General features: G+C 40.0%; 1 protein-coding gene across 7 annotated transcripts in view; it reads left to right on the top strand.

Annotated features, from left to right (window-relative positions):
• Positions 1-25,070, top strand: part of MTDH (metadherin) — a 71,479-nt gene extending 46,409 nt beyond the window's left edge. For 2 of the 7 annotated variants that reach the window (XM_062188192.1, XM_062188193.1), the window contains 7 exons: positions 703-801; positions 7,318-7,442; positions 13,997-14,104; positions 20,171-20,311; positions 21,256-21,399; positions 22,634-22,790; positions 23,363-25,070. In XM_062188192.1, the coding sequence (XP_062044176.1) occupies positions 703-801; positions 7,318-7,442; positions 13,997-14,104; positions 20,171-20,311; positions 21,256-21,399; positions 22,634-22,790; positions 23,363-23,433 (845 nt within the window). In that variant the 3' untranslated portion in view covers positions 23,434-25,070. The remainder of the gene's footprint in view (positions 1-702; positions 802-7,317; positions 7,443-13,996; positions 14,105-20,170; positions 20,312-21,255; positions 21,400-22,633; positions 22,791-23,362) is intronic. The other 5 variants (XM_062188194.1, XM_062188197.1, XM_062188195.1 and 2 more) reach the window with 4 other exon arrangements.
• Positions 25,071-25,452: the final 382 nt, after the last annotated feature.

Raw genomic sequence — 25,452 nt, 5'->3', positions numbered from 1 at the left:
AGAACTATTTGCAAATTTTTGTTAATTTCTAGATAGTTGGCCATCACATCTTTTATCAGATTCATAAAGGACTTGTGTAATCCCTACACTTTCCCCAAATATTCCCCCTCCTCAAAAAATAAGTAAATAAACAAACAAAAAAAACTTGAAAGGCAGCATTCTATTTTCTTTAAATGCACCTGCACTTAACTCGTCTCTAAACCTCCAACAGCGCTTGTCTCTGGCTTCTGTCTGCCCACCTTTCTAGATAATCACCTAATTTATGTAGCTTTCCTTAGCCAGAAGGAAATTTCTAGCTAACTCAGATATTTTCTAGTTATAGGCATACCCTGAAACATCCACGACTAGAATGATCAGTGATGGAGATTTCTTTTGTGTTCTATCATTTTTCATTAAACAAGAAAACTGACTTCTTAAAACTTATAGATAAGTAGTTTGAAGTGTATATTATAAAAGACAAAATCTAATGGACTAGGGAAAATATATTTCTGATTAATAAGATCAAATGATTATCATACTTAATCTAAAATTACCCTCAATTCTACTTTTTCTTTTAATTTAACTCTTTTTCTAATGTCTGAATTTTTTCTTTCAGGAGAAATTTAAAAATTAAAGTCTCCATGTGCAAAGTATAAAAATTTGTTATAAACTATCATTAGGAAATTCCTTTTTTAATTTTATTGCATTCATTTTTCATTTAAGGGTCTACAGCTGAGCCAGTTTCTCAGTCTACTACTTCTGATTATCAGTGGGATGTTAGCCGTAATCAACCCTATATCGATGATGAATGGTCTGGGTTAAGTATGTCCTTTTAAAAATTATCAATTTTTTTTTTCTGAATTTTCTTTCTAGCACCTGAATTCATGCTTTGTTTTAATTTTACTCCTAACTTCTCACTTTTAAAGGTCATAGTGTAATATAATTTAATACTAAATGTACTAGAAACATAATTATCGAATAGCTACAGAACTAAAAGTAAACTTTCATGATGATTGAGGCAACATTTCAACATTTCTTCTAATTGCTCTGCAGTATTTTTAGTTAAAAAAGTTTTTATTTTAAATGAATGTTCTGCTTCTCATGATTTAAGTATAACAGATTGAATAGAACATACAGGAAAAACTGAATTTGTGGTATGTGCACATTTTTGTGCTGATAGAAAACCACTTTATTAACCCAGTTTCAAGTAAAAGCATAGGAAAAGTAAAGGCAAGAGTCTTTTTTTTAAAATGGAGGAAGGAAAAAGGATGTTTTCTATGTTCTTAAAGGTCATACTATCTTTATTTAAATAGATATCTACGTATCTATCTATGTGGATCTTTTCCCCAAATCTCAAAATTAACTCTTCTGAATTTTTATATATATACTTTTCTACTATTTCTTTATTACCCTGTGGGATTCTCCACCACTGTGGTCTTTTTACACATGAAAAAAAATAATATATTTTATTTCTGTTTCTAAGAGCAGGGACCATCATTTGCTCCTAATGAATAGGCATTCAATAGTGTTAATGATAATAAAAGAAAATAGTAGGCTGTGTGCCAGACACTGGTGTAAAGTCATTTGCAAATTATTAACTCATTTAATGCTTATAACAATTTGTGGTAGGTATTTCTTTGCATACTTTTCCCATAAAGAAACTGACGCAAAGAAAGGTTACCTAACATTCCCCAGGCCACACAGCTAGAAATGAAGAAGGTGGATTCAAACCTTGCTGGTCTGGTTCAGGCTTCATGCTCTTAACCCTTACCTGGTACAGCTTTGGTGATAGCAATCATGAGGTAAGCATGTGACACTGTAGTTGAAGCACAGTTCTTATAGAGTGAGGGAGAAAAGGCTGGAAAGGTAGATTGGGGCAGGGGTGGTTGGGGGAGAGGAGGGCATATTATGAAATGCCTTGCATTGCTGGCCAAAGACTAGGGAAGTTTGAAACATAGATCTGTTTCTGTCCTGTCTCTAAAGGGTAGCGCTGCATGTGTCTTGGACTTTGTCACTTATCTTGGAATCTGTATTGATGGAGGTGTAAAATGGAGTGGATAATCTGTCATATGTAATGCCATAGGTGTTTGAGAGGTTTTAGTGTGGTGGTGTATGAACAGCAAACTCTTTGTAAATGACAGAATAGCTTAAAATCAAAGGTATTACAAAGATATGAAAGCAACATTTTTCTAAGAACATAGCCTATGCTGTGAAAGAATAATCAACTCTGTGAAAAAATAGAATTGAGAAGTCATTTAGGAATAAGAGGAGTGATTATAGGAGAATAGCTAACAATAAGGTATCCTGGGCTGCCATGAGTTGAAGCTGAGAGAATCAGCAAACAGGATTGCAGGTTTCCCTTCTTGTACAGATAGCTGTACTTTTATCTTACACATATTGGAATTCTTTGAATATGAAAAACCTGATAAAATATTTTTAAAAATAAAAAATTTTCCACAGTATTCTGGCCCTAAAGTATTATGGATAGGAACACTCTTTCTCAACTTTGTTTTGCTGTATTAGCATTCTTTTAAGACTAAAGTTTCTCTTTAACCTCATTTTATCTGCATATTTTATGTTTTATATTACTATTTTTAACAGGGGTATTTTTTTGGAGGTCAGTGAATTTAATTATTATTTTGAATATGTAGAATACATGACTTAGTATTTGGGATTAAGCCACAAAGTATAGCTTTACATTTACATTGAGATGATTAACATATTAATGTACCTGTGGCTTGAAGTGATGGCCATAAAGGAGCAACTTCATTATAACCTCTATAAAGAATCAGATTTTTCTTGGCATGCAGGAGTGAGTGAATTGGCTCTTTCCTAGTGAAATGGTTAAGAGTATGAACTTTGAGGGTGGGCTACATGGATTTCAATCTTAGCATCCTGGCCTTTGCCATTATGCAAGTTACATGACTAGACTATGCCTCTGTGTTTTTTTGTCCATAAAAATAATAATTCCTTTCCATAGAGTTTTTGAGAGGATTGAATGAGTTAATATTTACAAAGCACTTGGAACACTACCTTATACATAGTAAATATTTACTAAGTGTTGCTGTTGCTGTTGTTGACAGTGTTCTTTGAGTAGCAAAATTAATAATCTTCTCAGTAGGGTTAAGTAATGTTGTCTGTTTAAACACTGGCGAATGTTTTTCTAACATTATTTTGTTTTATTAAAACTAATGTTGCTTTAAGTTTTAACAGAAGTAGATGACAACCAAATATAGACTAGCGATGATATGCTTAAACCTCAAACATTATTCTACTAGCAGATTAAATGAGACAAATTCCTTACCTTTTAAAAAAAAAAAATGGCTTTTTGAGAAGGCATTTAATATGCTCATAGAAGAATTTTTTTTTTTCAAAGATTGATCTATTTATTTCAGAGGCAGAGTTACATAGAGAGGGAGAGACAGAGAGAAAGATCTTCCATCTGCTGGTTGACTCCCCATATGTCCACAATGGCCAGAGCCAGGACCATCCAAAGCCAGGAGCCAGGAGCTTCTGTGTCTCTCATGTGGCTTCAGGGCCCCAAGCACTTGGGCCATCCTCCACTGCTTTCCCAGGCCATTAGCAGGGAGCTGGGATCAGAAGTGGAGCAGCTGGGACTTGAACCAGTGCCCAAGGTGGAGGCTTAACCTACTACACCATTGCACCAGCTCCCATAGAAGAATTTTGATATGAGAAATAACTATTTAAATATGGAAAAGACTAGATACTGTGTATCATTTTCAAGGAAACTGTGGCTAAGAATGTTTATTAGCACAATAGACCCATGAATCTTAAGAGTTATTCATTGAACAATCTCCTGGTGAAGATTTTCAAGTTTAGGTTGATTGATCTGTTTTAAAGTTGTTTTATTTCTTCCAGTTAATTAAGAGAAAAAACAATCTAAATCAATAAACATAGAAAAATCACCATGAGACTTCTGTAAAGTCACTAGAGATTTATGCTTCTGTTAGTGCTCTTCCAGGAACTAAGCCATAGGTCATATTGTTCCCCAAATTTTAAGGCCACTTAAGCCCTTTAAAAAAAAAAAAAAAAAACCTTCATTTATTTGAGAGACAGAGCCCCCATTCACTAGTTTGCTCCACGAATATCCACAGTGACTGGGATAGGACCAATCTGAAGCTGCAAATCAAGAACCCAACCCAGATCTGCCACTTGAGCTATCACTGCTGCCTCCCAGGGTCCACATTAGCAGGAAGCTGGAGTCAGAAGCCAGAGCTGGATGTTGACACAAGTACTCTGATTAGGGAAGTGAGCATTGCAACCAGCGTCTCAACCACTAGGCTAAATGCACAACCCTCTAAGCCTTTTAAAAAATAATACTACTAAGTGGTTTGCTAGATTTTTTTTTTCCCTACAACTCCATTAATGAATATGAACACGTTTGTATATTGCCCGTTGAATTGCCTAAATTTTTTTTGTAGTTTTCTGTCAAGAGATCTTAGAAATCTGTCTTAATAGACAGCAGTTGTCCAAATCTGAGTTTCTTATTTGTGTGGTTTAAGCAAAGCCAATGACAGCTTTAGCATCTGAATCCCCTAACAGTGTTGTATCAATGAATGCTTGGTATAAGGTGAGCAGTTGGTCATCCCCTTGTACTTGTAAAAATCATTCTACATTTGAAACATACAAATTATATGTTACTGAAAGATTTATCAGGATTGTAAAAAGTAAATTCTTAATTAATATGCCCTATAGCTTAGAAATGGCTGTAACGTCATCACAGATGATAGATACCTCTTATTGAACATTTATTGCATTGCTATGAACTGCTTTACATATATCTCATATAAACCTCAGCAATTCAAGATGTTGCTATATAGCTCATTTAGATTAAGCAACTTGACCAAAATTGCACTGTTACTAAAGTAGTGGAACAATATTCACTTTACTTCTGTTTGACTCTAATGCCCATGTTTTTAACTTCTGTTAATACTGTGTAATACTGACTCGGGATACCTACTCCTGGTCGTGAATTTAGAGAAATTAAAAAGGAGCTCATTTTTTTGGTAACACATTTCACATGTATAGTCACTTGTTCTGTTTTTCCATCTACTAGACTGTAGATTCTTGGCTTAATCTTCACCCCCCTGTCATCTAGTGATTGAACTTTTCTGTTTCCACAGCCCCTTCCGTCTTTTGTCTTTAGCCGCCCCCTATAGGGATATAGAACCTTATTTCTGCCAAGGGCCTTTTGGATATTTCTAGCATCATTCACAGGCCATACAAAATTATCAACTTAAAAATTGCTGAAGATTTATTGAATTTCGAGTCCCACCTACAGGTATCTTGGCAGGGCCAGAATAGATGATTTCATGGGCTTTGTACAGCCCAGTGGGGACCAACATTGTGGTGCAGCCAAGTAAGCTGGTATCCCATTTAAGTGCCAGGTCAAGCCCAGGCTGTTCCACTTCTGATCCAGCTCCCTGCTAATGTGTCTGAGAAAGCAGCAAAACATGGCCCAAGTGTTGGGGCCCCTGCCACCAAAATGGGAGACCAGGATGTTTCAGGCTTCTCTCTAGACCCAGTTCTAGCCATTGTATCATCTGGGGAGTGAATCAATGCAGGGAAGATTCTCTGTGTCTTTCTCTGTAACTCTGCCTTTCAAATAAATAAATACTTTTATGTGTGTATATGTGTGTTCCAGTACATAGTGTTTAATAAGGATTGAACAGACAAAATTCCTATAATTCTACTATTAAAAATGTATTGATTATTTTCTTCATGATACGGGATTATATCATGCAATTTTGTGTATTTTCCCACATCTTTATATATTATTCCAAAACATGAATGTTGAAGTCTTGATGAGGCTATATCATAATACCGCCCCTTTAAACAAAAATAATAGAGTTCACCTGGAAAAATGAATAACTGAAAAAAAAAGTAATGCAAACAGATTTACCAGGCATGGGGAACCTTTTTTCTGCCAAGGGCTATTTGGATATTTATAACATCATTTGCAGGCCATACAAAATGATCATCTTAAAAATTAGCTTGCTTTTAGGGTTATTGAATTTCAGATCCCTTTGTCTTGACAGAGCAGACGAAATGATTTCACAGCCCTTACATGGCCTGGGTCTAGACGTTCCCCACCCCTGTTCTAGATGCTAACATATATTACAGAGTTCAATTATGTATGGCACTATCCGAAGAATTGATCAGTGGAATAGAAATTTCAGAAACAGACCGAAGCGCCTATGAAATAATTTTAATATTGGACAATAGTAGCATTAGGTATTAATGGGAAATGGTTGGAATTTTCAGCCAAGCAATGTTAGAACAGCATTTTACCATTTGAAAATAAAGCCCAGGCTCTGTCATCTTTTATAGAAAACAAAAGTACCTCCTAGAGGAAATCTAGAATAAAATTTATTTTAGGCCGGCGCCGTGGCTTAACAGGCTAATCCTCTGCCTTGCGGCGCCGGCACACCGGGTTCTAGTCCCAGTCGGGGCGCCAGATTCTGTCCCGGTTGCCCCTCTTCCAGGCCAGCTCTCTGCTGTGGCCCGGGAGTGCAGTGGAGGATGGCCCAAGTGCTTGGGCCCTGCACCCGCATGGGAGACCAGGAGAAGCACCTGGCTCCTGGCTTCGGATCAGCGCGGTGTGCCGGCTGCAGCGGCCTTTGGAGGGTGAACCAACGGCAAAAAGGAAGACCTTTCTCTCTGTCTCTCTCTCTATCCACTCTGCCTGTAAAAAAAAATAAATAAATAAAAATAAATTTATTTTAAAGACTAGGATGACTGACGCTCTGAAAGTGATTCAAATACCTTAAGATGTTCAGATAAAAGGAGCCTGGAATAATCTGTACAGGTTACATGTTAAAAGAAGAGAAAAGAAGTTGTTTTTCTGTCACGACCTGGCGAATTTGAAGAACCTAATCTTGAAAAGCTTATAGATGGGAGGAGATGTAATAACAGGGGAGTATAATATTGGTGATTATTAGTTCCATAACCTAGAAAATAAATCAGTTACAACAATATGATAATCAGGGCAAAGTAGCAGGTGGACAGGGAAAGGAATGCAAATTCAGGAAACTGATAAAGAACAGGGAGAGTGAAATTAAATGGTTCATTAATAAATTTACTGGAGTATATTAATTCCATACAACCAAATGTATGGCCCAGCAGAATTTGGAGAAAGGTTGTTACCATCATATTTTTGCGCTTTTTTTTTTTTTTTTTTTTTTTACCGCTATAATGTTTGGGAGAAAGAACAAAAGTTTAAAATCACAGCTTAGTTTAATATAAGGAATTTTTAGTTTTTATATTTTAGATTATGGTAGAAATGATAGATACCTAATCAGCACTGTTAAATTTTAGATGGTCTGTCTTCTGCTGATCCCAGCTCTGATTGGAATGCACCAGCAGAAGAATGGGGGAACTGGGTAGATGAAGAAAGAGCTTCACTTCTGAAGTCTCAAGAATCAATCCCTGATGATCAAAAGGTGAGTGAGTGGAAGGGCTTGGTAGCTGTGTATTTGTTAATGAAAGAGACTAAGGGAGGAGAGTTCTGGATCACAGAAGCTGAGGTCGATGAGCTTGTCAAGAAGGAGACCGTGATCAACAGCATCAGGGCCTGCAGAGCAAAACTAGTAACATTAGGCTTGAAAAATAGCACTGGATTTGCTTTCTGGTATGTTAGAACAGTTAGAAGCCGTATTGCAGTGAGCTGAATGAATAAGGAATAAAAAATAGTCATAGGGGCAGTGCTATGCCTGCATCCCCTGTGGGCAACAGTTCCAGTTCCGGCTACTCCACTTCCATTCCAGCCCCCTGCCAGTGTGCTTGGGAAGGCAGGGGAAGATGGCCCAAGTGCACCAGGAGGCTCCTGGTTCCTGGCTTCGGACTGGCCCAGCTCCAACCATTGTGGCCATTTGGGGAATGAGCCAATGGATGGAAGATTTTCTCTCTACTTCCCTCTTCCTCTCTCTGTAACTCTGCCCTTAAAAAAAAAAAAAGTAGGGGCAGGTTCTGTGGCATAGCGGGTAAAGTCACTGCCCGCAGTGCCGACATCCCATATGGGTGCCAGTTCAAGTCCCAGCTGCTCCACTTCCAATCCAGTTCTCTGCTATGGCCTGGGAAAGCAGTACAAGATGTCTCAAGTCCTTGTGCCCCAGCACCGATGTGGGAGACCCAGAAGAAGCTCCTGGCTTCTGATCAGCACAGCTCTGGCCATTGTGGCCATCTGGGATGTGAACCATCAGATGGAAGACCTCTCTCTCTCTCTGCCTCTCAGTAACTCTGCCTTTCAAATAAATCTTTAAAAAAAACACACACATAAAAAAAGTAGTCATAGCAAGTAAGTCTAGATGGAATGTTGAAGTAGCAGATGACAGCATGTGCTATCAGGAAGGGTTTTGTTGAGGGGGGTTGTTTGTAATGTTATGATAAGAGAGATTTTAATGAAGAGTCAGCAGACTTTGAAAAAGCCACACAGCCTGATGCAGCTGCTTAACTGCTACATGCAGCCATTGGTGATACAGAAATGAACTTTATTTCTAAAAATTGACATTAGGCAGAATTAGTAATTTGTCAGCATCTGCTTTAGCATATCTGTAGAGAAAGGAAAGAATCCAAAGGAAAATGTTGATTATAAATGAGAGAAGATTGACTAAGAGAGTGATGTTCTTGAAGAGACAGTCAGTATTGGGGGTAAAGAAGCCAAAGGCACAAGGTTCAACCTTCGGTAGCATAGAATACCTCTCATCTTTGGAGACCAGGGAAAGGGAGAGGTACAAGGAGAACAGATAAATAAATATATAGAGAGACAGTTGACAGGGCATGTGAAAATTGAAAAGGGAAAAAGGTTTTAGATTGGGCCTATGCAAATTTCCTAGTACAGCCCCTTAGCACACAACTATCTTTCAAATAGCTGTTGAACATTTAGTAAATATACAACCAAAAGTCTTTATTTCTCCACTGGAACTTCGCTTCTCCACTGGGCCTGATCACCAAAATTAAACTGAACCAGTGAATGTAGTAAAGATTTTATGAGGCCTATGTTGTGTTGCAGTGGCTTAAGCCACTTACAGTGAAAGTTCCAATCCCAGCTTGTCTGCTGCCAGTCCAACTTCCTGCTAACACACCTGGGAAGGCAGCAGAGGCTGGCCCGAATACTTGGGCCCTTGCCATCCACATGGGAGACCTGGATGAAGCTCCTGGCTTCAGCCTGGCCCACCCTTTGCCATTGTTGGGGAGTGAACCCGTGGTTGGAGATCTCTTTAACTCTTTCAAATAAATAGATAAATCTTTTCAAAGAAGAAAAGTCTATCACACATCATAGCAATTATTTTTCTAAATATATTCAGAAATCAGGATGCCATCTAAATACCCATTAGTTGGGGGATGAAAAAATAAATTTTTTATAAAACCAAAAATAGAGTTGTCAAAGTATTCTTATATGAGTTAAAAGGTTGATACAAGGTTGTTTTCCGCCTTCTTGCCATTAACAAAAATACTATTTTGCTGCGGAGAACTACATCTCTTGTTTGGTTGGATTCTAATAGACTCAGAAGAAAACCAAAGAAAGTCCTGTGACCTGAGTATCCTTTATAGGATGCATATATATTCACGTGGGGGTTTCATCTGTGAAATACTTCTCTCCACCAATGCCAGCCAACTAAAATTGCTTAGCCAAGTTAGGGCCAGGTTTTGTTTTTTGTTTTTGTTTTCTTTTTTAGAGACAGAGACATAGCTCCTATCTGCTGGTTCATTCCATAAATGTCCATGATGATCCTCCCGACCAAAGCAGGAAGCTACGAGTTCTTTTCAGGTCGGATGGCAGGAACTCAATCACATGGACCATCACCACTGCCTTCCAGGGTCTTCTTTAGCAGGAAGCTGAAGTCAGGAGCCAGAGCCAAGAATCAAACCTGCATGCTCCAGTATGGGACATGAGTATCTTAGAACTGTTAGGCCAAACGCCTGCCTGTTGTGCCCACTTTTGTTTGTTTGTTTTCCATCTGCTGTCAACTTCTATAAAGCTATTTGTTCATGAGATCATCAAAATCTCAACATAATTGCTATTGATGCTAGCAGAGAAATAGCAATTAACCATGACATCTCTTCCTGTAAGATAATCTAGGAATCTAAGTTGTCACCTCTGAGAGTAAAGAAATAGCACTTTTCCATAGAAAGTTAAACTATGGAGGCTGACGCTGTGGCACAGCAGATTAAGCCACCATCTGCAGCACTGGCATCCCATCGCCAGTTCAAGTCCTGGCTACTCCACTTCCAGTCCAACTCCCTGCTAATGTGCCTGAGAAATCAATGGTGGATAGCTCGAGTGCTTGGATCCCTGCACCCATGTGGGAGACCTGGATGGGACACCTGGCTTCTGATCAGCCCACCTCTAGCTATTATGGCCATTTGGAAGGTGAACCAGCAGGTGGAAGTTCTCTCTGTCTCTCCTTCTCTCTCTCTCTCTCTCTCTCTCTCTCTCTCTCTCTCTCTCTCTCTCTCTAGCTCTGCCTTTCAAATAAATAAATCTTAAAGTAGTTCAACTACCAGGCCGGCGCCATGGCTCACTTGGTTAATCTTCTGCCTGCAGCGCCAACATCCCATATGGGCGCTGGGTTCTATTCCCGGTTGCTCCTCTTCCAGTCCAGCTCTCTTCTGTGGCCCAGGAGGGCAGTGGAGGATGGCTGCACCCACATGGAAGACCAGGAGGAGGCACCCAGCTCTTGCCTTTGGATCGGCACAGCGCCCGCCGTAGCAGCCATTTGGGGAGTGAACCAATGGAGGAAAGACCTTTCTCTCTGTCTCTCTCTCACTGTCTATAACTCTACCTGGCAAATAAATTTAAAAAAAAAAAAATTAGTTCAACTACCTAGTATATGTGAAAAGGAATCATTGTGAACACTTATTTAATAGTCTTAATTTGACATATTTTTGGCAGGCAGGTTATTTTCAGTAACGTTCCTTCTCAAATTCTTTTTTTTTTTTTTTTTTTTTTTTTTTTAATTTCTTTTTACTTGAAAGATTTACAGAGAGGCAGAGGCAGAGAGAGAGAGAGGTCTTCCATCCGCTGATTCATTCTTCAAATAGCTGCAACCTCCAGAACTGGGCCAGTCAGGAGCCAGGAGCTTCTTCCAGGTCTCCCACATGGGTGCAGGGACCCAGGGACTTGGGCCATCTTCCACTTCTTTCCCAGGCCATAGCAGAGAGCTGGATCAGAAGTGGAGCAGCTGGGACTTGAACCAGTGTCCACATGGAATACTGGCATCACAGATAGCAGCTTGTCCCACTGTGCTACAATGCCAGCCCCCCCACATTCAATTTTTAACTAAGCCTTTTATTTTGAAATAATTATAGATTTATACGCAGTTGTAAGAAGTAATGCAGAGCAGTCTCCTCTACTGTTTACCCAGTTTCCAGCAATGGCAACGTATTGAAAAACCGTAGTACAGCATCACAATCCAGATGTTAACACCGATGCAGTCAAGATGCAGGATGCAGGGGCCAGCATTGTGGCACAGTGGGTTAAGCTGCTGCCTGGGACACCAGCATCCCCTATGAGTGGGGTTCGAGTCCCAGCTGCCCCAGTTCTGATTTACCTCCCTGCTAAAGTCTCGCGGAAGGTGGTCCTGGTCCAACTGCTTGGACCTCTCTGCAACCCACGTGGGAGACCTTTATGGAGTTCCTTACTACTGGCTTCAGCCTTGTCCAGGCCCAGCTGTTAACAGCCATTTGGGTAGTAAACTAATAGATAGATTCATTTTCTCTTTCTCTCTGTCCCTCTCCACTACCCCTCACTTCTCTGTATAACTCTGCCTTTCAAATAAAAAAAGATACAGAATGTTTCCATCACAATAATGTCTCATAGTACCCCTCGTCTTAAATTTTTTTTAATTTTTCTTAAAGATTTATTTTATTTATTTGACAGAATTACAGAGAGAAAGAATGAGAGAGAGGTCTTCCCTCTGCTGGTTCACTCCCCAAGTGGCTGCAACAGCCAGAGCTGAGCCAAGCCAAAGCCAGGAGCTTCTTACAGGTCTCCCACATGGGTGCAGGGGCCCAAGCACTTGGGTCATCTTCTACTGCTTTTCCAGGCCATTGGCTCCTGGCTCCTGGCTCCTGGCTTCAGATCAGCACAGTTCCAGCTGTTGCAGCCATCTGGGGAGTATACTAGTGGATAGAAGACCTCTCTCTCTCTGTAACTCTGTGTCTGCCTCTGCCTCTCTGTAACTCTGCCTTTCAGAAAATAAATCTTAAAAAAAAAAAAAGTTGAGCAACCTGTACTCAAACTAGCCTTCAGATAAAGGATGCTGGCATCACAAACAGTGTCAGTCCAGTGCACCATTGCACCAGCCCCTCATGTTACCCTTCCAGGGCTGCACGTTCTTCCCTCTGATCTTCATCCCTTCCACAGTCCCAGCAGCCAGGATTCTATTCCCTACTTCTTAATTTTTCCATATCAAAACTGTTATATTAATAGAATTGTATCATATAACCTTTTGTTATCATGGTTTTTTGTTGTTGCTTTTTGTTTGTTTGTTTGTTTTGATCACAGAATTCTCTGGAGATTCAATCTGTTGTGTATATCACTAATGTGAACCTTTTGAGTTCACATTGAGGTATACCCATTGCCTGGGTATACCTCAGTTTGCATGTTCTTAATTCTATTGAAAGACATTGTGTTATTTCCAGTTTTTTGCTATTATAAAATAAGGCTTCTAAACACATTGAAAACAAATACCCAGGAGTGAATCACTGAATAGTGTGTCAGTTGTATATTTAAAATTTCAAGAAACATGCAAGCTGTTTTAAAAAGTGACTGTATTGCTTGATATTTGTGTGATCTGGTTCTTCTGCATCCTAACCAGTATGTGCAGTTGTCATTGTTTTTTTGTTTAACCCATCTATCAGGTGTATAAGGGTAACACATTGCAGTTTTAACTTTCATTTGCCTCATGGCTAGTGGTCTTGCACGTCTTCCCATATGTTTCTTTGCTGTCTGTATATATTCTTGGTGAAATGTCTCTTCATGTCTTATGTGTGTTTTCTAATTGTATTTTTTTGTACTGCTGATTTTGAGTGTTGTTTATGTAGTCTAGATAGTAGTTCTTTGTGGGAACTGTTAGGATTTGCAAATATTTTCTTCCACCCTATAACTTGTCATTTCATTCTCTTAACGGGATCAAATTATATTTTAATGGTAGTAGCTCTGCATTGGAACTCCAAATAAAACAGAAGTAGTTATCCAGTGAATTTTTAGAATTGAGGTTTGCATAGCTGTCTAATTGTCTTTTTTTTTGTTTTGTTTTTAAAGATTTTATTTATTTATTTGAGAGGTAGAGTTATAGAAAGAGGGAGAGACAGAAAGATCTTCCATCCACTGGTTCATTTCCCAGATGGCTGCAACGGCCAGAGCTGAACCAATCTGAAGGCAGGAGCCAGGAGCTTCTTCCGGGTCTCCCATGTGGGTACAGGGGCCCAAGCGCTTGAGCCGTCTTCTGCTGCTTTCCTTGGCCATAGCAGAGAGCTGGATCAGAAGAGGAGCAGCTGAGACTAGAACCAGCACCTATATGGGATTCTGCCACTGCAAGTGGAGGCTTTGAGAGAGACAAAGAAAGATCTTCCATCACTGGTTCACTCCCCAAATGGCTGCGATTGCTGGGGCTGGGCCAGGCCAAAACCAGGAGCCTGGAATTCCATCCAGGTATCTCATGTGGGTGGCCTTGGCCCAAATACTTAGGCCATCTTTTGTTGTGATCCCAGGTGCATTAGCAGGGTGCTAGATCAGAAGCAGAGCAGCCAGGACTAGAACCAGAACTCACATGGGATGCTGGCATTGTAGAAGATGGCTTAACCCGCTGTGCCACAATGTTGGCTCCTTCATTGTTTTTTTTTAATATGTAAGTTTTGATCAGGTTTTATTACTTACTATTCTTATTTACATTTTAGGGGATAAAGACTGAATCTAATGTATGAAATTTTAATTCATAAATTCTGAATAATGGAAACAACATGATTCACTTTAAATTTTTGCTTTTCACAGATTTCAGATGATGATAAAGAAAAGGGAGAGGGAGCTCTTCCAAGTGGAAAATCTAAAAAGAAAAAAAAGAAAAAGAAGAAGCAAGGTGAAGATAACTCTCATGCACAGGTAACATCGAAACAGCAAAACATTCATTACTTACCTACTGCTGATATTATGAAAAAATGATGTACTGTTCTTAGAGATGAGGGGCACAGATGAGAGAAATGAGAGAGATAGAAGACATCAAAGTTGAAAATATTTGAAAAATTGCAATCTATTTTAAACAGAAATTAAAATTATCATTGTAATTAAAAGTTTATTGCTTTAAAACATCATCAAAAGTATAGCTAAAATCCAAAAGTAAATAAAATCCCAGATTATTCAAATGCATTCTTGATTATATAACAATGAAATGGAAAAGAAATACTGTATTTTACAGTATTTCACACATATAGTAATTCCTTTCCAGTAACTGAGAGATAACTTAGCATGACAGGAAAAAATGGATACAAAACAAATTTACTTGACTCTTAGTTTATTGTTTATTCCATTTGGCTAGAAGTCAAAAAAGGCAGGAAAGGATACTAAGGCGTCTAATCATCAGAAGCTCTTTACATCACCTACATTTTCTTTGGTCTTGCCTATTTGGGGAAAAAAATTGGATTATAATAAAGATGAATTCAGAGTTTCTATTTTAGGGGCTGGTGTTGTGGTGTAGAGGATAAAGCTGCCACCTATGATGCCAGCATCCTATATGGGTGCTGGTTTGTGTCCCAGTTTCTCCACTTCCGATCCTGTTCCCTGCTAATGGCCTAGGAAAGCAGCAGAAGAGATCTGGATGGAGTTCTAGGGTCCTGGCTTCAGCCTGACCCAGCCCCAACCATTTGAGCCATTTGGGGAGTGAACTAGCTGTTGGAAGATCTCTCTGTCGCCTTCTCTCTGTAACTCTGCCTTTCAAATAAATAAAATCTAGAGAGAAGAGAAAAATAAATACTGGCACATACCCTTTTATCAGTGATAATATCTGAAATCCATTTTAGTTTTTCTTAAATTTCTATGACTTAAACTATGACCATTACTAAAACTATTTTTCTAGATTGTGGATTATGTATTTTAAAATGTTCGGTTTATAGGCAAAAGGTCACTAATGTGAAAATATCTTTGGTAGAGAGTAAACATCCCTAAGCCTGATTTTAAAAAAAATCTGAAATGTGAAATTTTTTTTTTTTTAATGTCTGTTTTTAATTTGAAAGAGTTACAGAGAGACGTAGAGACAGAGAAAGATGTCTTCCATCCACTGGTTCACTCCCCAGATAGCCACAATGGCCGGAGCTGCACCGATCCAAAGCCAAGAGCTTCCTCCAGGTCTCCCATGTGGGTGCAAGAGCCCAAGGACTTGGGCTGTTTTCTACTGCTATCCCAGGCCACAGCAGAGAACTGGATCAGAAGAGGAGCAGCCAGGACTAGAACTGGCACCCATATGGGATGCTGGCGCCTCAGGCCAGGGATTTAACCTGCCGCACCACAGCACCAGCCCCAATGTGAAACTTTCTGAGCACCTACGTGACTCAAAGAGTTTTGAATTTCAGAGATTTTCAGTAAAGTCTATACAAATACTTAAATCTCAAAAAACTCCAAAATCAAACACTGTCAATCCTCAGCATTTCAAAATAGATTAGGAACATTCAACATATATTTTGATAATCCTTTTTTAAGTATAGTGAATAAATATTCTGGGTTTAGAGTAGATCTGTATTCACATTCCTGTTCTGTCAGTTGCTGTTTTGTTTGCTTACCTTTCACTTATTACTTAACTGTGTAAGTTGTTTTGAACGTTAAATGAATTATATATAGTTCTTTACAGAGTACATGGCACATAGTATTCTTGTTCATTAGAGGTTGTATTTTGGAATTTGTTCTTTTTTTGGTAGAGTTCATTTTGTTGATGGTGTATAGCTGGTGTGGTCCTTCATTATTAGAATTTAACTTGGGATGAAAATAAACTAATGTCTTCTGATGAACTTTGTAAGATTAAAAAAGAAAACCTTACCTCCTACTTCCAAAGCTGCTTGCTTAGCTTAAATACACATGAAAATTTTGAATTGCTATCTAAACCCACTATTGTCCTAAACAATTTTCATGGAATAGCAATGTTGAAAAACTTTTTTCTGGTGTTTTTATGTTTTTTTCCCCAGAAACCTTTTATTTAACGTATACAGACTTTATGTATTTCATAAATGCAACTTTAAGAACAATATTTCATTTTAACTTCTCTTTAAAATCTCAATTTCATAAGAAAAATTTTCTTCAATTTCGTGTACGGATTTCTTTAGTTTGTGGATTCGCTTCTGATTACGTCTAAGGAATCCTACGATCAATATTTGAATTCCATTTCTAGCATTCCTTCAGTCTCTTCATTTTCACATTATAGTATTAAGTGTTGTTGTATTCCTTTGGGATGTCATGTTGTCTTCCTTATTCTTGTTTCTTGAATTGCTGCATTTATTTTCAGGCATTTGTAGAGATACTTGTTGGTTTAATTTTTTTGCCTGTGATGGCCTAATGGAGTGTCTGTTCATTCAGTGAATACCCTGAGATGTGTGCTGGGTGTGGCCAGGGAGCTCTGGTCAGTGCTCCAGGGTGAGGGGAGTGTCCAAGGTGACTCTCAAATTGGGCGTGATAAATTTTTTTTTTTTTTTAATCAGAGGGGAGGTTTGTTCAGCTCTGTTGGCATAGTCTCATGCTTACCGCCTCTCCTCCAAGGAGACCAATGCCTGAGTCCTAGCCCCAGTGGGTACAACATTCATCCACACTACGACAAGAACCATGCAAAGGATCCGTGCAGTCCTTGGTGGCAGTGACCCTCACCAGGGAATCAAGGAGCCCCGTGCCCTTACATGCAGCCACAGTGTTTTCACAGTCCCAGCACGCAAGGCTCCCACAGTCATGAGCACACAGCTCCCTCTCAGTTCTCCCAGCCTGCCTCAGGCATCTCCTCTCAGCTGGTTGCTGGGTACAGACGCAAGCTGGCGCAGCAGTTATGTATGTCCAAAATGGCGCCTGCCCACTCTCAGCTAGTTACAGGACACTGGTGCTGGGTGGTCAGGGAAAGAGAAGCGTGCCTCCTTTATTTCTCCTTTATGTTGGCAAGTATACTGACCCCCACAGGGCTCCAAGCCAGATCTCATTCCAGGCTCTTCTGCAGCTTTATTGCCAGTGGCTTGGGCCGCTGCAGTCTGGTCTTACCTCACTCTCAAGCTGGTGCTGAGGCTCTCAGCTGCTAGGATCCTCAATTGAGCGCGTCCACACCCTACATGTAGATCCACAGTGTCCCTCTAATTTTCATGGAGTTTGCTCAGCCATTTTCTCCCAAACTCTTCCCTGACACTGCACTCTGTCCATGTTTTTTTTACTATCTTACCCTGGAGTAGAACAGTAAGCTTCCTCCCTATTCTGCCATCTTGGTGCCTCTCGAAAAGAAACTTCTAAGATCATCTTAGCTGGTAGTTGAAAAGAAAAACGGGCCAGCGGTGTGGTGTAGTGGATAAAGCTACCTCCTGTAGTGCCAGCATCCTGTATGGCACCGGTTTGAGTCCCAGCTGCTCCACTTCTAATCTGGCTCTCTGCTGTGTCCTGAGAAAGCAGTAGAAGATGGCCCAAGTCCTTGGGCACCTGCACCCGTGTGGGAGACCTGGAAAAAGCTCCTGGCTTCAGATCTGCACAGCTCCGGCCATTGCGGCCATCTGGGGAGTGAACCAGCAGGTGGAAGACTTCTCTCTCTCTCTCTCTCTCTCTCTCTCTCTCTCTCTCTGCCTCTGCCTCTTCCTCTGCCTTTCAAAACTTTTATTTATTTATTTATTTATTTTTAAGATTTATTTATTTATTTGAAAGTCAGAGTTACACAGAGAGAGGAGAGGCAGAGAGAGAGAGAGGTCTTCCATCTGACGGTTCACTCCCTAGATGGCCTCAACGGCCGGAGCTGCACTGATCCGAAGCCTGGAGCCAGGAGCTTCTTCCCGGTCTCCCACACAGGTGCAGGGGCCCAAGGACTTGGACCATCTTCTACTGCTATCCCGGGCCATAGCAGAGAGCTAGACAGGAAGTGGAGCAGCCAGATCTCGAACCGATGTCCATATGGGATGCCAGCGCTTCAGGCCAGGACATTAACCCACTGCACCACAGCCAGCGCCAGCCCCCAAATAAATCTTTAAAAAGAAAAAGAAAAGAACTACAACCATTTAAATGTATGTGTTTGCTGAAGAATAGTTCATTTCACGGTGGTGCTTATTTTTCACTTACATGCATATAATGTGCTTTAGAATTACTTTGTTGAAATTTTCTGGGGTCAGCTTTGTGGCACAGCAGGTTAAGCTGCTGCCTGCAACACCAGCTTCCCATATGGGCACCAATTTGTGTCCTGGCTGTTCCACTTCTGATCCAGCTGCCAGCTAATGCTCCTAGGAAAGCAGCAAATGATGACTCAAGTGCTTAACACTACTTAAAAGTCTATAAGACTAAGAATGGAAATGTTGAAGCTTTGATGGTACCTTAGAAATCATATAGACAAATTTTATTTTGTAGTTGAAGAAACTGAGGCTCAGAATAACTAAGTGATTTGTCCCTGAATATAGCTAGACTGTGGCAGGCTAAAATTGGAATTTCCTGTCTATATCCTTTCTACTATGTAAATTCAGTCTATCTAGAAGTTTCAGTTATATAGAAATATTTCATTCCTTGAAGAAGTCACTTAGTGAAATGCTTTTTTTAAAATCTTAGTTCAGGCCGGCGCCACGGCTCAATAGGCTAATCCTCCGCCTTGTGGCGCCGGCACACCAGGTTCTAGTCCCGGTTGGGGCACCGATCCTGTCCCGGTTGCCCCTCTTCCAGGCCAGCTCTCTGCTATGGCCAGGGAGTGCAGTGGAGGATGGCCCAAGTGCTTGGGCCCTGCACCCCATGGGAGACCAGGAGAAGCACCTGGCTCCTGCCATCAGATCAGCGCGGGGCACCGATCCTGTCCCGGTTGCCCCTCTTCCAGGCCAGCTCTCTGCTATGGCCAGGGAGTGCAGTGGAGGATGGCCCAAGTGCTTGGGCCCTGCACCCCATGGGAGACCAGGAGAAGCACCTGGCTCCTGCCATCAGATCAGCGCGGTGCGCCGGCAGCAGCGCGCCTACCGCGGCGGCCATTGGAGGGTGAACCAACGGCAAAAAGGAAGACCTTTCTCTCTATCTCTCTCTCTCACTGTCCACTCTACCTGTCAAAAAAAATTTAAAAAAAAAAAAAATCTTAGTTCAAACATGACTAATTCATTATGTGCTTTTTAAAAGATTATTTATTTGAAAGCACATGAAAGAGAGATACAGAAAGAGAAACAGAGGCTTCCATCTTCTGATTTACTCTCCGAATGCCCATAATACCTAGGGGTGGGCCAGGCTGAAACCAGGATCCTGGAACTCAATCTGGGTAGCAGGAGCCCAACTACTTGAATCATTGACCTGCTGCCTCCAGCCCAGGCACTCCAGTATGGGATGCAGGCCTTACAAGTGGTGCTTCAAGCACTGTACCAGATGTCTACCCCTCATTGTATACTTTTGTTTTTAACAGAAAATATACTAGCTTAGTTTATAATGTTTGAGTTGGTCTGTTTAAATTAAAACAGTTCCCATTTTGGTGTGTGTGTTTTTATTTTTAAAGAGTTACGGAGAGAGGGAGAGATAGACTTTCCGTCTTCTGGTTCACTCCCCAGATGGCTACTACAGCCAGCACTGGGCCAGGAGCTTCATCTGGGTCGCCCACGTGGGTGGTATGGCCCCAAGCACTTGGGCCATCTTCCACTGCTTTCCCAGGAGCATTAGCAGGGAGCTGGCTCGGAAGTGGAGTAGCCAGGACCTGAACTGGTGCCCATATTGGATGCTGACGTCACAGGCGGTGGCTTTACCTGCCTCTCCACAATATGTGCCCCATATATTTTTTAATTGACAGTTTAACTCTGGGGAAAGCATGGAACAATGAATGTATATTCCAATGTACATATATATATTTTTTTTATAAATATTTTGAGTAATTATTTTGTTATATGCTTTTTAGCTTGTTTGGACAGTTTGTAAAATGCAGTTATTTCCTTGGGGCAGTAATAGATTTTAGTTACTAAAGCAAATAATTCATATTATCTAATACTTTTTTTGTGTGTGTAGGACACAGAAGAATTAGAAAAAGAAATTAGAGAAGAGCTTCCAGTGAATACCTCTAAATCCCGTCCAAAACAGGAAAAGGTTTTTTCCTCGAAGACCGTAAGCACTAGTGATCCAACTGAAGTACTCGTCAAAAATAGTCAGGTAATTCTTGGAAATAAAGTTTTATTGACTTGAGAATTGTATCTTAACTGGTATTTTATCAAAGCACTGTGCTAAACATTTTAAATACGCTAATTTAGTCTATAAAACATCCCCAAGAGAAAGATAGGACCCATTATGTAAATAAAGCAAGAGAAGTGGAGTAACTTGCCCAAGGTCATGTTATCAGCAGTGAACTCAAAGCCACTATATAGGAGTGTCCTCCTTTACCCACCATTATGCTTTCTGCCATTTCAGTTACCTGTGATCGACTAAAGTTCAAAAATACTAGTTGGAGAATTTCAGATATAAACACTTCATAAGTTTTAAATGGAGCATGATTCTGGGGTAGTCTGAGGAATACTCATCCCATCCCATCCCTCCAGGGACAGTCACTCTCATCCCTTTGTCCAGCATATCCACATTGCAAATACCAATGCCCTGTTAATCACTTAGCACCTCCTGGTATCAGCTGACTGTCAGCAAATCGCAGTGCTTGTGTTCAGGTAGTCCTTAGCTAATGATGGCCCCATAGAATGAGAGTAGTGATGCTGGCAATTCAGACCTACCAAAGAGAAGCTATAAAGTGCTTACTTTAAGTGAAAAGGTGAAAGTTCTTGAATTAAGGAAAGAAAACAATATGCTGAGATTGCTAAGATCTAGAGAATGAATAAATTGGAAGAAGCTTAGTGGTGTCATCTACTGTTTCAGACATCCACTGGAGCCTATGGAATATGTCCCCCACAGAAAACGAGGGACTACTGTACTGTATCATATACTATGTTATATTTTCTTCTTCTAAATATGTGTACATGTAAAGGACAGGTAGCTTAGAAAAAATGTAATTTGTTGTATTTTTCCCAAAGCCTGTTCATAATAGGACAGGTTCATCCTCCAGAAAGTAACATTTGTTTAAAATTTGGTAAACTTTTTTTTTTTTTTTTAAGAATTATTTATTATTTGAAGGAGTAACAAAGAAAGAGGGAAGGACAGAGATTTTCCGTCCGCTGGTTCACTCCCCAGATGACCCCAACAGCCCTGACTGGACCAGGGCGAAGACAGGAACCAGGAGCTTCTTCCGGGTCTTCCATGTGGGTGCAGAGACCCAAACACTTGGGGCCATTTTCCCCTGTTTTTCTGAGTCCATTAGCAGTACACTGGATCAGAAGTGGAGCAGCTGGGAAACAAACCAGCACCTATATGGGATGCAGGCATCACAGGCAGTGGCTTTACCCACCACGACACAACACTAGTCCTGGTGACATGTTTTTGAATTATGTGCCTTCTGTAAAAAAATAATGATGTGGCCGGCGCCGTGGCTTAACAGGCTAATCCTCCGCCTTGCGGTGCTGGCACACCGGGTTCTAGTCCCGGTTGGGGCGCTGGATTCTATCCCGGTTGCCCCTCTTCCAGGCCAGCTCTCTGCTATGGCCCGGGAAGGCAGTGGAGGATGGCCCAAGTCCTTGGGCCCTGCACCCCATGGGAGACCAGGAGAAGCACCTGGCTCCTGGCTTTGGATTAGCGCGGTGCGCCGGCCACAGCGACCAGAACTTGAACCAGTGCCCATATGGGATGCCAGCACCACAGGCAGTGGTTTTATCCACTAAGCCACAGCACCAGCCCTAGAATATAAATGTTTTGAGTTCAATGGGAAGTAGATGATACCACTGAATCTCTGACAAATATAAAATCATGCCATTTATAATGAAGCAAGCAAATGTAAAAGAATGTGAAAATGACATTATTTTCACTTATTTGATTCAGTAGACTTTTTTTTTTTTCTTTTTGACAGATAGAGTTAGACAGTGAGAGAGAGAGACAGAGAGAAAGATCTTCCTCCCATTGGTTCGCCCCCCAAATGGCCACTACGGCCGGAGCTATGCCAATCCAAAGCCAGGAGCCAGGTGCTTCCTCCTGGTCTCCCATGTGGGTGCAGGGGCCCAAGTCTAGACCATCCTCCACTGCCTTCCCAAGCCACAGCAGAGAGCTGGACTGGAAGAGGGGCAACCGGGATAGAATCTGGCACCCCAACCGGGACTAGAACCTGGCCCCTATATGGGATTAACCTAGTGAGCCACAGCGCTGATCCCTCGATAGACTTTTCTGATTTTATGCTTTCATTTTTATCTCAGCCTACAGTCCCATTGTAGGTAATGTTTTATTTGGTTTTGTCACTAGAGGGCAGACGTGAGTTACAGTGTTACTGCTAATAAATCACTTAGAAATCTTAGTATTTACATGCTGTTAACAACTTCTTGATATCACTATATTTAGTTTTATTTGAAAATTTCACAAAAAATTTGAGATAACTTTATTTCAACGTAGCCCATCAAGACTCTTCCACCTGCTGTTTCTACCGAGCCATCTGTTAGCTTATCAAAAAATGATTCAGACAAGAGCTCTTCCCAAGTGCCACTGATGCTATCAGAGACAGATAAATCCAAGTCAAATATGAAGCAAAATAGTGTGCCTCCTTCCCAGAGTAAGTGATCCTCTTTTTGGTTCTTTTGTACCTTTTTCTTCTTGTACAGTTTACATGTTCCTTGTGTAAACGTTCAGGTTCTGATCTAGGAAGTTCATGGTTTAACAGTCCAGCCCTTCCTTCCTTTGCAAATGCCGAACTCCTTGAAATCACATGAACTAACTGACTAGTTGTGAGGGCCAGATCACTAAAATAACAGTAAGGTTGCCAAGGACAGAGCAGAGGACTTGCCACCTGCCTGCCTGTCAGTCTGGATGCAAATTGTTTTCTACTCAGTTTTCTCTCAGTAGTTAGAATGAGCAGTATTAAAGGGTGGCTTTTCTTGGTGGCAACTGGTTGAGTATCAGTAGCTCTATGTGGTTAAACCTAATAATACATCAGGCTTGAAAAGAGTGGCAAACAGAGTAACTTAAAAATAATGTAACTAGGACTTGAAAACTTAAGTCTGAGAATTTTGTAGCATTTTTTTTCAGCATTCGTACTTCTATGTTATTGAAACATAAGAATATTTACCATCCTCCTAACTGTTTGTTCTTTCTTTCCTTACTCCTCTCCCCCCTTTTTTCCTTTAGTCAAGTCTGAAACTAACTGGGAATCTCCCAAACAAATAAAAAAGAAGAAAAAAGCCAGACGGGAAACGTGAATGTTTTTTCTTTCCCTGTATTGGACATGTGTTTGCAAACACTGTCTTGAAGATTATGCTGTTTATGCAATAATTTGTGGACATGTACAGAATTTTATATAAATTTAAACCAATTTTTAAAACAAAACTGTGAACACAACCACCGTAAAAATGGAATCAAAGAAAAGTTAATTTATGAAATTAAGAGGTCAGCAGAATATTCTACATACAGTGCTGGAAGACACTTGGGAAAGTCTTTTCATTGAACGAGAATGATCTTAATTAAGAATCTTATCCTGGTTTTACAACAGTGCCCTGTTTACAACAGATTGTGCCCTATCTCATCTGCAGCTGAGGAGTAACGGATTCTGATTAGAGAAAGGATTGCCTTCAAATTAGCAGGCAACTCTTTGGATCTTATGCACGAACTTGCACCATTTGAATCTATTTTATGCTTAAATCAAAGTGCTTTGATCAAATGCATAATCTGCCATATCTTTACATATTTGTTGGTAGCAATTTGTATTAAAAGAATCACAAGTGCAAATAAAAAGTCATTTATCATTTATTTAACTAAACTGTCATGGTTTAGTTTACAATTTTTAAAATATTCTTAATTCAGACATTGAAAATGCAATTGACACTTGTATGGCTTATGAAGTTATTTTTGATAGTCTTGCATTACTTGAATTGTTCAAAGTACAGTATATTTTAAATTAAAGGTAAACTATGTATTTCTTTTATATACATTTAATTCAGACTCACAAATAATGCTCTTGTTTATGATTTGAAAACTTTCAGGCAAAATCCAGCTCACATTTTTCCTTTCCCTAGCAGTTACTTTCTTTCCAGCATCAACTCTTAGTTGCTAGTAATTTTTTGACTTTAAAATTGAAATCATTCACACACTTTGAGTATATGATGGAGAATGAAAACTAGAGTCAGACAGCTTTAATTGACATTGTCAAGACCTCCAGTTATCAGGAATACATTTTTTTACTGCCTTAACCTGTAGTACGTAGAATATGCATCAATTTCTTGAAGAGGATTCGTGTTTTTATAAGAATTTTCGTGTAATTATTGCAATTGTGGTCAAATAAGGAACGTTTCCTGCTTGAAATTGTATTGATTTAAATGATGTGTGAGATGTTTCACCATTTTCAGGCACTGTGTAATTCTATTGTAATAAACTGGCAGGTATCTTTGTAACTATAAATAGTGCATGCTCAGCCATGTACACTGTAAATAGCCTTTACCAAATGTGTTTGACAAGGACCATAATTAACATCTCTTAGTGACTTGTGATAAAGAAAAAAGCCATGATTTATTTAATGTGATTGGCTTACTTGTTTTTATGTGGCGCCAAGAATGAACCTGTTTAACAGCTGTAACCAATGGTACTGATCTGTCCATCCAGCTTTGTCTTTGATTGTGGTTTTATGATATTGCATTGTCAGACCAGGAAAGCTAAAGAAACAGAATGGTTTTAGTTTTGCTGAAGACTGGCCTTATTAATGGAGGCTTTCCTCACAAGGGTTAACTTTTATCAGGTGTTAACATCTGTTTCAGGAACATGGCGGTATGTTTACATGTCGGAGGTTTTGTTTAATTTTATGGTATTTCTAAATCGATTTGTTTAAATAAATTCAGCAAATGGATAGTATTGTTTTTATTTGCTTCAATACTGGGGAAAACAATAGCTAAAGTGCCAGGAAAGGATTTTTTCAAAGGACTTTATTCCAGTAGCTTTACACAGATGTTTCTTAAATAGATCTGAGGATTCCTAAGTTGTCAGTACTTTGGAATGGTATCACAAAAGAGAATTTAATAAGGAGTCTATAATTTTAGAGTGTGCCAAAAGATCGATGATCAGAAGTTTAATTGAACTCTCTCAACTCTACCTCACCATTCCTTTTATCCGGTGGCTGTGTTAAACATTGGCCTTTACTTCTGCAGCTTCGGATCTCCCCATTCAGCCACCTGACACCATCTTTGAAGGAAAGCTGTATGTTTGTGGAGACGAAGCGCATACTGAACTTG

The sequence above is a fragment of the Lepus europaeus genome, chromosome 4 (assembly GCF_033115175.1).
Source record: "Lepus europaeus isolate LE1 chromosome 4, mLepTim1.pri, whole genome shotgun sequence".
In the NCBI taxonomy this organism is placed as follows: Eukaryota; Metazoa; Chordata; class Mammalia; order Lagomorpha; family Leporidae; genus Lepus; species Lepus europaeus.
This window is presented reverse-complemented; position numbering and strand designations above follow the sequence as displayed.